Consider the following 12,392-nt stretch of genomic DNA (forward strand, 5'->3'; position numbering starts at 1 on the left):
ATTAGCGATAACATTATTGGGGTATTGGTGTATTGATGCATCACCAGATCAGTGGACCAACAGACATCTTGCCCCAGGGTTGTCATATTGGAGGGAGAGAGAGAGAGATTAGTGGCTGTCTAGTGTAAAGGGGGGGGGGGACAAAATTGCTTTGGAAGAGAAAGGGTGATCAAAAGAACAGCAGAAGAGAGAGATTGGAGCTAGAAAAAGAATATTCAAACAATAAGGGTAGAGAGAGAGAGATGAGGTAGGATGTGTGGGTCCATAAAGGTAGAAGAAACAAATGAGCCAAAGAGTTGGATCAAAAGAGGGAAGGAAACACACAGTGAATAGCAGGGGAGCGAAAAGGAGAGGGGATTCCTCCTGCACCCTCTCAATGTTTTTCTTTGCTCCCTCTCTCCTTCCCTTCTTTCTCTCCTTCCTTCCCTCCTTTTGAGAATCAATCAGCTGTTGACTTCTAGGAGAACCCTCTCCCTTCCCCTGCCCAGACAATAGTGTTAGTGTGTGGGGAGCACAGATCAGATGGCCTGCTCCTCTCTCCACTCGCCTGGAGGAACAGCTGGGTGGAGGGAGGGTGGGAGGGAGGAGTGGGAGGGTGGGAGGGAGGAGTGGGAGGGGAGGGAGGGGGGAGGGAGGAGTGGGAGGGAGGGAGAAGGCAGACTCCAGGGCAAACGGGGAAAACAAATAGAGGAAGATCCAGAGAGAAGGGTTGACAGATAAAGAGAGCAGAAAGAGGGGGGAAGACAGGGGTAGAAGGAAGAGGTGGAGGTAGAGGAGAACATATTGAGTGAAAAGGCTCCTCAGGGGCCATCAGTTCTCAGGTCAAGAGAGACCGAGGGGGAGGGAGAGAGAGATATTAGTTAACAAACAAGTGAACCAGAAAGACAAGAGTAGGAGACGAAGCCATATGGATGATGGATGATGCATGATGACACTAACAGACAGAGAGGAGTTTGCCTGAGATAGAAAGAGGAAGTCCATACTGAGAATTGTGTTTTTGTTTTGCTTACCCCATTTTGAAACGAGTGTTATACCATGCAACAACACTACACTGTCCCCACAGCAACATCAAAGACAATTCAATTGACTGTCATAGTCGATTGAGATTTGTATTTATCATTAAATCAATCCAAACGTACATTCCTAAAGGGAAAGAGGGATGCCTTTTTGTCTTATCAAACCCAATTACCTATTTTGATTGAATATTGATATATGGATGAAGTTCATTGTCCTTCAAGTTGAGGAAATAGCTGCTCCATCTTCGACCTCGTTACCTTGACCCCTACAGCTCTGAAGACGAGGTTCAAAGAGAGAGAGATAAAAGAGAAGAGAGAGAGACAGACAGACAGACAGAGAGAGAAGGGGAGCACAGGGGGAGGGGGTACAGTGGGGCATGGGGGTGGGAGAGGGAAGGCTCTTGGCATGGGGTGTGATTACACATGTCTGCTGCCAAAGAGTGGTGTGTGTGTGTGCCCGTGTGTGTGTGTGTGTGTTTGTGAGTGTGCGCCTGTGTGTGTGAGTGAGTGATTATGAGTATTGTGTGCGCCTGTGTGTGTGAGTGAGTGAGTGAGTGGTTATGAGTATTGTGTGTGTGTGAGAGTTCCGGTACTTGAGAATGAGAGAGACGGTGGGCTCAGAGATTGCAGTGGGGGGTAAGGGGTACACCAGCTGTAGTTTAGATAGAACACCGGTCTTAGGCTATTGATTTGGGTTGGGGGCATAATTATATTCACAGGGTCAGGTCTGGGTGTGTATGTGTGCGTATTGGGCTGAAGGGGGCATGAATACATTATCATTGTAAACTACACCGGAGGTGAGAGAGGGGGCGAGATACAAATGGAGATGGAGAGAACGGGAATAGAAACAGAGTGGATGCCTACTGTAAGTAGGAGGGAGGACTGAGGTGTGAGCCGGCTGTGAGACTATTTCAGGTTTGGAATTCCCTTAGTGTTGGATTCTCTATTCATATATTCAAATTCTGAGCCAGTTAAGATATTTTAGTCTAGAGTCTGTTTGATTTAGATTAGATTTAGATTCGATAAGAATCTAAATTGGTTTAGGAAACATGCCTTGGGTCAGTCATAGTCAGTTTGTCTGAACTCAACTAATATTTTTCGCAGTTTTACCTTTTCATTAATTCATGTGTTATCGCATCACTGTCATCTCAGTTTGCTAATATGTTATAATTAGACGCAACACAACCATTAGACCTGTAAGACTCAATATAGAGATGGAGAATGACAAAGTAGCTATAGTGTAACTACAGTACAGAATGCAGGTTTAGGAGATTATACAGTAGGTCTATGATGAAGCCCACTGTCTGTTGAGAGAGGGGCTTTTCTCTTTGTTTGGTGGATCTGAAACAGCCCCCCCCCTCTCCCCCTCTTGCCCCAATACACAGCTGCTACCACCCTCCCCGACTGTAATCTGGAAATAGTGCATCTGGTAGTTGGAGTGTGGGAGATTAACAAGCAATCTGCCACACTGACGTGTGCACCCACACACATACACACACATATGCATGCACACATAGACGCACACACATGCACGCACACATAGACAAACACACATAGGCAGGTCAGCACGAACGAATGCACACACACAGACACACTCCCAATCCCTCTTCCTCTCTGCGTCCACAGATATTAGTGGTCCCTAACAGTAATGAGTGATGAATGAGCTGAGGGTAACACAGTTAAACCTCTCCTGTTTAACACAGTGGTCTGATAGGGAGCCATATTGCCTCAGAGGCCCAGTGATGTTTGAATACGGGGTCATGACATTGTCCTACATCGGGATTGCTATCTGAGGTCCCCTGTGAATTGGGACAGGGGAGACATATGTTTAGGCTGGGTGCGGGGGAGAGTGTCTGTGTGTGTGTGTGTGTGTGTGGAGTAGGTAGCACCGCCTGTTTTGGGAGAATCCATTGATTTCATGTCTGAGTGGATGTTTCCGGTTTGGAGTCACCAGGGAGTATTTTACAATATTGTCTATGTATTCAATCAATTAAGTACGTGTTCTTGATGTACAACAATGTTTGGCTTGAATTTGAATGAAGTCCACAGGTATCTTTTTATTTATTATTATTTATTTCAAATTCATTTCAGGGACCCTTTATTCCATTACTGCAGAGAAAGACATTTTGTTTTTGTTTTCATCAACATTTGAACTCGTGTTTATTTCCTGCCTCACATCTTATTGTTCTCTGCATGAACGGATAACTGACAAATAGGAGCCCTGCTGGGTGTCCAGCAGGGTGTAATTTAATGTGTGTAGCCTCTGCGTAGCGCTGTGTCATTACGTGTGAGATTACCTCCTCAGACACAGATTAAGACTCAGATTAAGACGACCAGGCCATTGTTGTTTGGCTCATTTTGACATAATCTGAGGGTCCTAGATTACACTCACACACAGCTTACAATTGGGGGGTATACACTGTGTACAAAACATTAAGAATATTGAATTGTCCTCGCCCTTTTGCCCCCCAGAACAGCCTCAATTCGTCAGGTCGTGGACTCTACAAGGTGTCGAAAGCGTTCTACAGGGATGCTGGCCCATGTTGACTCCAATGCTTCCCACAGTTGTGTCAAATTGGCTGGATGTCCATTCGGTGGTGGACCATTCTTGATGCACACGGAAAACTGTTGAGTGTGTAAAACCCAACAGCTTTGCAGTCCTTGACACAAACCGGTGCGACTTAAATCCTTTGTCTTGCCTGTTCACCCTCTGAATGGCACACATACCCAATCTAGGCTTCAAAATCATTATCATAGCTTTCACCTGGATTCACCTGGTCAGTCAATGTCATGGAAAGAGCAGGTGTTCGTAATGTTTTGTACACTCAGTGTACAGCATTATCATAGAAATAAATAAGATAATTAGCTAAAGACAAGTGAACTGTAAATAATATAGTGTCATAAGGAAGGGGGGATTCTAAGCAGTATTTGAAACCCCAAAGCATTTCTATGTTGTAGATCCACTCTGTATGGACACATCTATAATAGTATGCCATTAATCTCGTTGGGTCTCCAGTCTAGTTTCCGAGCAGCGATGTTGAGCTTTAGGGGAAGGGTCTAACAGTACTTTCTAAATGTTTCTACGAGCCTTGGAGAAGGCCGCCATCGTTTCAGCACCAACAGTGTTGCTCCAACACTGGCATGTTGGTTTAATGAGCAAGGGGCCTAGTCTGTTTGTTTTAGCATCGGGGACAATATCTACTGGATGTGTTTGTCCTTCTGTAAGGAGTGGTGTGTGAGGGGCTTTGAGTATGTTTAAATCGTTTGTAGCCTGTGTATGTGTGTGTGTGTGTTGTGAGAGTTTGAGCGATGAATGGGTCACAGTGTGCCTCGCATTCTGAGGTTTAAGTAGAAAGCGTGTTAGCTGAGTCCATGCTCTGTAAAATGTTGGCTTTTATGGAGAACACACCCTGAAAAGAGTGTATTTTTAGCCCTATGTTCCCTCTCATGTGTGTGGAAACTATTGGTTGAAAATAGGAACGGCACCAAGGAAATGCACCCCACCAAAGCAAAGCATACTTCTGACAAGTGTTTTGGCTGTATTTAGCCTGCTTTGGTAGCAAATGTGTAATCTTGGCGGAGACATGGGAAAGACTAAAGTAAAGGAATATGTAGAGTTTTATAAGGGAGATTCTGTGTGTGTGTGTGTGTGTGTGTGTGTGTCTAGCCTTGGGCTGCTCTTAGAACAAAGACAACCCTGTGTAGTGGGCAAGAACTCTCATAAACACTTTTAGGCCGTTTCATATGGACGCAACAACACTCCCAGAACTCAGGACACACACACATGCACTTACACACCGATAACCTGCCTCAGACATCCCTTCAACCTCCCACCGCCATTCCAGGAGAACTTCCTGTCAAGAAAACATGTACCAGGAAGTGGAGCCCCTCTAACAATGAAGAGAAAGGGAAGCTGAGGGAAGAGAGGAGGGGAGAAGGGGTGTTTTGAAGCATAGGAGAGATTTTAATAACAGTGCTAACATTTTCATTGGTGTCAGAAAGCGTAGGTTTCAAGGTTTCAAGTGTTAATTGTCACATGCACAAGTACAGTGAAATGCTTCACTTGCAAGCCCTACCCAAAAGTGCACTGTTCAATATCAAAGTGGTAGAACTAATAAATGTGGAGAAAAAAAACTAAGAAATTAGAGTCAGTGCCAGTATCAAATGTACAATGTGTCATTGATAACCCTATCTGGAACAGGAAGAGTGGGCACCTTTATCAACTTCACTTGATAGGTGTACTCACCAGTCACTCTGGAAGCAATGCATCGTGACCGTAATGACAAGTGCCTCAAAAATAGTCTCGTGATTTCACGAAGTTAGTTGCCATTCTTATCAACAGTGCATATGCAGATATTGTGGAGTGTCGGGGAAATTGATCTTTGTGTTTCTGTGTTGCAGCCTGCAATGTCACCATCCACAACCGCTGTCGAGACACACTGGCCAACTGTGCCAAGATGAAACAAAAGGTAAGAGAGGGGAAAGGAAAGGTTTTTAATGTATGAAAAGCAAAAGTTGGGCCTTTTGTTCTTTGAAAGGTTGACTGTTGGATGAGACATTGGTCTAAACGTGTTTTCTCTGTGGGTTTTGCAGCAACAGAAGCTAGCCCTGGTGAGGAACAGCTCCGCGCTGCCGAACGTAGCTCTGAGGACCAAAAGTTAGTATCTCTTTTCCTTAAAAACTTCTATCCTATTTCCTCTCCTTCTTTCGCAATGAATGCCTCCTTTCTGCATGTGAATATAGGGGTGCTGCCACCTGTTGGCTGGTCGCTGCCACTGCAGTATGGATGTAGTACTGACTGCATCATATGGATTTAAATCCTTTTGGACAGGAAAAGTTCAATTGAACCCCTTGTCTCTTTCTCCAGCCCCTATGATGAAGGAGCGGCCCAGCTCAGCCATCTACCCGTCCGACAGTCTCCGTCAGTCCCTGCTGGGCTCTCGCCGTGTCCGCTCTGGCCTCTCCCTCTCCAAGAGTGTCTCCACACAAAACCTTGCAGGGTGAGCAGGCTGCTGTGTAGAGTCATCAATTGATTAACCTATGCAAGCAGGGCACTGATATGAAGCTGTTTGAAACGTTGTGTAACTGTTGTGTTCAAAAATGTGTTTCCAGGAATCTGAATGACGACTCACCGTTGGGGCTGCGGAGGATCCTGTCTCAGTCCACAGACTCCCTGAACTTCAGAAACAGAGCCATGTCAATGGAGTCCCTCAACGACGAGGGGGAGGTGTACTATGCTGCCATGTTGGAGGAGCTGGAGAGGGAGGGGAAGGACTTTGAGGCTGACTCATGGAGCCGGGCCGTAGACCCCTCCTACCTGCAGACGCACCGCAAAGACGTCATCAAGAGACAGGACGTCATCTATGGTGAGAACACCTCTCTTCCTCACTATTTCTCTCACTTTCTCTCTCTCCCTCTTCTCTCTCGCTCTCTCGCTATATTCCTATCTCTTTCTCTCTTTCTATCCCTTCTCTCTGTCTCTCTGTGTGTTTGTGTGTTATGTGAATGTACTGTATATCCCTAACGCTGTTTTCCCTTCCGCGCCCCTCTCAGAGCTGATCCAGACAGAGTTCCACCACGTGAGGACTCTGCGGATCATGGAGGGGGTGTTCCGGCAGGGCATGCTGGACGAGGTGCTGCTGGAGCCGGGCGTGGCGCACGCTGTCTTCCCCTGTCTGGAGCAGCTGATGGCGCTACACACACGTTTCCTTTCCCAGCTTATGACACGGCGCACACACAGTCTAGCCCCCGGGAGCAGTACCAACTTCACTATCAACCAACTGGGGGATATACTGACTGAACAGGTAGGAAACGCACTGGGCGTTAGAACAAACATCCACGGTCACACACACACATCCACGGCCACACACACACATCCACGGTCACACACACAGAACCCGAGACGCATGTACCAACTTTGCCGTCCATTAACATTAGAATGCATTCATACTAAACACCCAATGAACAATGCATAATTTAAACATATTGTGCACACACACACTAACTGAGTTGATACCCGTTGTGTGTTTTCAGTTCTCAGGGCAGTGTGCAGATGAGATGAGGAAAGCCTATGCTGAGTTCTGTAGCCGCCACCCCAAAGCTGTGAAACTATACAAGGAACTGCTGGCCAGAGACAAGAGGTTTCAGCACTTCATACGGGTAAGAGAGAGAGAGCGAGCAAGAGAGGTGGATGGAGTGAGGCGGGCGGGGTGGGGGGGTCACAGGGGGGGGAGGGTTAGAGGTACAGAGACGGGGAGAATGGGAAGGCCTAAGAGCATGATTCAAGTGTGTGTGTGCGCGCGCATGTGAGCTCAGCAGTCCGTGTCAGGAGGTGCCAGCTGAGGGGTGTCTCACATGCCTTAGCTAGGAGGAGTGCTGAACAGATAACACTGAATGGTAGAAACAACTTATCACATTGTAGATATTCTATTCAAAAAGGAGTCATGAACAAGTTATTTCTGCTTCATTACCTAACTAACACTCGTCACAAGGATGTGTTCTGGCCTCAAAACTTTTCATAAGTGTCCTAGCTTTGTGGTCCAATCACGCTCCTATGAAATGCCCAAAAATTAACATATCTTTACTGCTATCTACTGTACTAGTCAAAAGTTTGAACACACCTACTCATTCAAGGGTTTTTCTTTATTTTTACTATTTTCTACATTATAGAATAAAAGAAGACATCAATACTATGAAATAACACTAATGGAATCATGTAGTAACCAAAAAAGTGTTTGGTTTTATATTTAAGATTCTTCAAAGTAGCCACCCTTTGCCTTGATGACAGCTTTGCACACTCTTGGCATTCTCTCAACCAGCTTCACCTGGATTGCTTTTCCAACAGTCTTGAAGGAATTCCCACATATGCTGAGCACTTGTTAGCTGCTTTTCCTTCACTCTGCGTTCCAACTCATCCCAAACCATCACAAGTGGGTTGAGTTGGGTGATTGTGGAGGCCAGGTCATCTGATGCAGCACTTCATCACTCTCCTTCTTGGTCAAATAGCCCTTACACAGCCTGGAGGTGTGTTGGGTCATTGTCCTGTTGAAAAACAAATGATAGTCCCAAATGGGATGGCGTATCGCTGCAGAATGCTGTGGTAGCCATACTGGTTAAGTGTGCCTTGAATTCTAAAAAAGAATCACAGACAGTGTCACCAGTAAAGCACCATCACACCATCTCCATGCTTCACTGTTCCTTGGCTGTCATTGAAAATAAGAATTTGTTCTTAACTGACTTGCCTAGTTAAATAAAGGTTAATCAGTTTATTATATCAATAAGGCACCTTGGTTTGTGGTATGTGGCCATTATATCACGGCAAAGGGCTGTATCCAGGCACTCCGTTTCGCGTTGTGCATAAGAATAGCCCTTAGCCATGGTATATTTAAGAAAAGAATATGACCGATATAGCACGGCTGTTCTTACGCACAACGCTGAGTGCCAGGACACAGCCCTTAGCCGTGCTATATTGGTCATATATCAGAAGCCCCCGAGGTACCTTATTGCTATTATAAACTGTTTACCAACGTAATTAGAGCAGTATAAATACATGTTTTGTCATACCCATGTCAGCCAATCAGCTTTCAGGGCTCGAACCACACAGTTTATAATGGCCAATATACCACACCTACTCGGGCCTTATTGCTTAAATATATAATAAGTGGTATTAAATCTCATCCATCCCATAATCAGAGGGTAAGCCGGGGGCCCCTGCTGCGTCGCCATGGCATCCAGGAGTGCATCCTGCTGGTGACTCAACGCATCACCAAATACCCTGTCCTAATCCAGCGCATCCTGGACAACACCAAGGGTAAGACCTGACACCAGAACAGCTATAGCAGCTTAGTAAGTAGACTCACACAGCATAAAAGCACAGAACAGCCACTACAGCTCAGGGAGTAGACAAAAACATATAAGAACTGAATAATCACTACATACACGGCAGTAGAATAACCCCCCCTCCCCCAACAGGCAGTGAAGAGGAGGCCCAGTCCTTAGCCCAGTCCCTGTCTCTGATCCGGGACTTGTTGAGCTCTGTGGACCAGCAGGTGGCAGAGCTGGAGCGGACCCAGAGGCTCCAGGAGATCAGGGCCAGATTGGACCCCCGGGCCCAGGCAGAGGTCAGGGGAGGAGGGGTGTTCAGGGGAGGGGAACTGCTCCGCAGGACGCTCCTCCACGAGGGCACACTGCTGTGGAAGACGCAAGGATCCAGACTCAAAGGTAGGGAGGGAGGGAGTGTGTGTGTGTATCTGAGAGAGATAGATAAAGGGGTATGATTGTTCGTGTATCTTTGAGTGTGAGTGTGTATAACAAGGTTGCACACTCTTTGTATCTTTAACAATGTTCCACTGTTTGTCTATGTAGACGTGCAGGTCCTGCTGATGACAGACATCCTGGTGTTCATGCAGGAGAAAGACCAGAAGTATTTATTCCCCTGCATAGTAAGTCTGCCCCACCTTTCCACCCATCTGACTCATCCTCCTCTACTCATCTATTCTGCTTTCTGACTGTTGTTCAGCAGGTCCTCCATTGCTTCTGTCTTTGCCTTTCCACACATCTAACTTTATTTAGTCTAAGCGTTAAATCACAGAGCTAACCCCTCCCCCTTTCGGTCTCTCTCTCTCTCTCTCTCTCAGGACAAGCCTGCAGTGTTGTCTCTGAAGAACCTGATCGTGAGGGACATAGCCAATCAGGAGCGAGGGATGTTCCTGATCAGTGACTCCACCCCCCCAGAGATGTACGAGCTGCACGGCTCCTCACGAGACGACAGGAACAACTGGATGAGACTCATACAGCAGACAGTCAGCAGGTCAGCTCCTGTAATACACACAAACACACACCTACTCATCTCATTCAGAATATTGCCGATTTCAATTTTGAGAATTCTCTATTATCCTTACTGGAATCCTTATGCCCTGGCATTATCCTTATTCCGACCATACCTCACCTTCTCCTCACTCACTCTCTTTCCCTCCCTCCAGCTGTCCGTCCAGAGAGGACTTCCCCCTGATAGAGACAGAGGACAAGGCCTTACTGCGCCGACTCAGAGGTACAACCTCTTCTCCTCTCCTCACACTCCTCCACCCTTCTCTTTCTATATCATTCCTGTGCTACACTTGTCTATGAAGCTTTCCTTAATAGACAACATCTGCATCGTTCTGAATATTCAGTTGTTTTAGCCCTGAAGATGCATCTTACTGACTCGAATGTGTTTCTAGCTGACATCCAGCAGAAGGACAGGGAGGTGCTGGAGCTCCTCCAGGAGAGAGTGACTCTGTTCTCTGACCTGGCTGAGGTCACCGGTGGGTGTCAGGAGGTCACGCCCCCCACCAACTCTAGGAACATCTTCCGGGCCGACACCCCCTACGCACCCCAGGCGGAATACCTACTCACCGACGCCATCTCAGAGGGTAAGGGAATGTAGAATTTACCTTCATTCTAATTCCTGATCTATGGTCAGTTTGACTTTTCACCACCTAATAGTGAGGTGAGAGGCCGGTGTAGTGTTGGGTCATCCTAGGTCAGTGCCATAGAGTGTAAGCTGAGTGTTAATACCGTCTTACAGAGAGGCAGGTATTAAATGAGGCCTAACTCAGAGCTTAACACTGCAGATAGAGAGGTAGAATTACATAATGAGCACCCTATAAGAGTATGAGTATCAGCTAGTCATAACTTCCTCAGGAGTCAATCTGAGATCACCAACGAAACCTCCGTTATTAACCCCTGGGTGTAGTGTTATTCAGTGACTAGGACGATGTTACAGTGTTATTAACATTGCTATGCCTCTTTCTTTTAGTTTTTAATTCCCTCTCCTTCCCTCCTTTCATCAGTTGACAGGCTCAGTGAGTTGCTGCTGGGCTCCAACATAGAGCTTCCCAAGTCCAATGGTAGCACCAACGGTACCAATGATGACCAGAACCACAAAGGGGCGCCAGTGAGCAGTGAGTGGTTTCGCTTTGTCTTTTACTACCGGGACATGGTGGAGGGTGGTCTCTACAGTGTTTCAGCTCTCACTTACAAATCAGCTCACTTTCTCTCTCCTTCTGTCCCACCCATTTACAGATGGAGATTCGATCTCCGTCAACGGGACTCATGAAATGAAAGGAAGTCCAGCGTCCAAGGTGAGAGAGGATGACTGTGCCTTAGGGTTGGATAACATATACATAAGCCACAACTGTGACTGTAATACATAATCAGATTATAATGACTTCATGTTTTGTGGGTGTTCTTTATCCTTTCAGGACAGAAATGGTAACCAGCTACAGGACAGACCCCTAAATGAGGAGGTGTGTCAGAGGCTTGTGAACCTCAGTGCTCATCTCCACTCTCTACAGGTGAGGCTGAATGACACACTGGAATCCATTTGAGGCATTTTGTATTGCATAGGTGGTCAATCCCTTCTCCAACCTAGATTCAAAACTCACTCTCTCTCCTTCCTCTCTCTCTCCCTCTCCCAGGCCGCCGTCATTCACCAAGACTCTGTCCTCGAGCTCCGCCTCCATGAGGGCACTGGCCCTGCCTCCTCAGGTTCCTCCACTCCCACCCCCACTCCTCCAAACTCCTTCCCCAGGCTGTGCCGTTCCATGTCACGTGACACAGGTCTGGATGCGGGCATGGTGGCAGCCATGGGGGAGATGGCCATGCTCCAGAAGCAGCATGATCTGCTGCAGGAGGAGGTGGTGAGGCTGCGCCCCCTGGAGGCCAGGCTGAGGGACAGCGAGAGGACCAGGGCTCAGCTGGAGCAGCAGATCAGGGACAATAAGGGCAGGAGGGGAAGGAGGGGCAGGAGGGGCAGCAGAGGCAGCAACGAAGACATTGTGGTGGATGTTACAGCCTTAGAGCAGGTGAGCAAAGTAACATCTGGCAGAGGTGTGTGAATATAGAGGTGTGTGAATGTAGAGGTGTGTGAATGTAGAGGTGTGTGAATGTAGAGGTGTGTGAATGTAGAGGTGTGTGAATGTAGAGGTGTGTGAATGCAGAGGTGTGTGAATGCAGAGGTGTGTGAATGCAGAGGTGTGTGAATGCAGAGGTGTGTGAATGCAGAGGTGTGTGAATGCAGAGGTGTGTGAATGGGAGTTTGGGGTCAAGTGTGTTTGGGTTTAGGTAGACTTACAGTCCTCACCCCAACTGGCTGAATCACTAAGCCATTCAGGAAGTACTAGTTGTTAATCTGTAGGTGAGCTCAAACAGGATATGATGACTTTTGTCCTTTACTAGGCTCCCTCTAAAAGGAGAGGAAGTGGTGATGGCGAGCCCAGCCCTGTCGCCCCATTGGCCTGTCAGGAACCAGTGGACCAATTGGACGGCGTACTGGAAGGCAGTGAGGAGGAAGAGGAGGAGTCAGAGGAAGAGGCGGATGTAGTGAAGGTTTCACCA

General features: G+C 47.1%; 1 protein-coding gene across 2 annotated transcripts in view; it reads left to right on the top strand.

Annotated features, from left to right (window-relative positions):
• The window catches only part of LOC139364541 (rho guanine nucleotide exchange factor 2-like), a 42,846-nt gene that overhangs the window by 29,224 nt on the left and 1,230 nt on the right, over nucleotides 1–12,392 (top strand). For both annotated transcript variants that reach the window (XM_071101364.1, XM_071101353.1), the window contains exons 3-19: nucleotides 5,418–5,485; nucleotides 5,610–5,673; nucleotides 5,884–6,016; nucleotides 6,129–6,382; nucleotides 6,570–6,820; nucleotides 7,050–7,175; nucleotides 8,709–8,826; nucleotides 8,988–9,236; nucleotides 9,381–9,457; nucleotides 9,653–9,825; nucleotides 9,998–10,065; nucleotides 10,235–10,426; nucleotides 10,847–10,957; nucleotides 11,079–11,137; nucleotides 11,258–11,350; nucleotides 11,474–11,860; nucleotides 12,234–12,392. The exon at nucleotides 12,234–12,392 is cut by the window's right edge and continues 19 nt beyond it. In XM_071101364.1, the coding sequence (XP_070957465.1) occupies nucleotides 5,418–5,485; nucleotides 5,610–5,673; nucleotides 5,884–6,016; nucleotides 6,129–6,382; nucleotides 6,570–6,820; nucleotides 7,050–7,175; nucleotides 8,709–8,826; nucleotides 8,988–9,236; nucleotides 9,381–9,457; nucleotides 9,653–9,825; nucleotides 9,998–10,065; nucleotides 10,235–10,426; nucleotides 10,847–10,957; nucleotides 11,079–11,137; nucleotides 11,258–11,350; nucleotides 11,474–11,860; nucleotides 12,234–12,392 (2,582 nt within the window). The remainder of the gene's footprint in view (nucleotides 1–5,417; nucleotides 5,486–5,609; nucleotides 5,674–5,883; nucleotides 6,017–6,128; nucleotides 6,383–6,569; nucleotides 6,821–7,049; nucleotides 7,176–8,708; nucleotides 8,827–8,987; nucleotides 9,237–9,380; nucleotides 9,458–9,652; nucleotides 9,826–9,997; nucleotides 10,066–10,234; nucleotides 10,427–10,846; nucleotides 10,958–11,078; nucleotides 11,138–11,257; nucleotides 11,351–11,473; nucleotides 11,861–12,233) is intronic.

The sequence above is a fragment of the Oncorhynchus clarkii genome, chromosome 2 (assembly GCF_045791955.1).
Source record: "Oncorhynchus clarkii lewisi isolate Uvic-CL-2024 chromosome 2, UVic_Ocla_1.0, whole genome shotgun sequence".
In the NCBI taxonomy this organism is placed as follows: domain Eukaryota; kingdom Metazoa; phylum Chordata; class Actinopteri; order Salmoniformes; family Salmonidae; genus Oncorhynchus; species Oncorhynchus clarkii.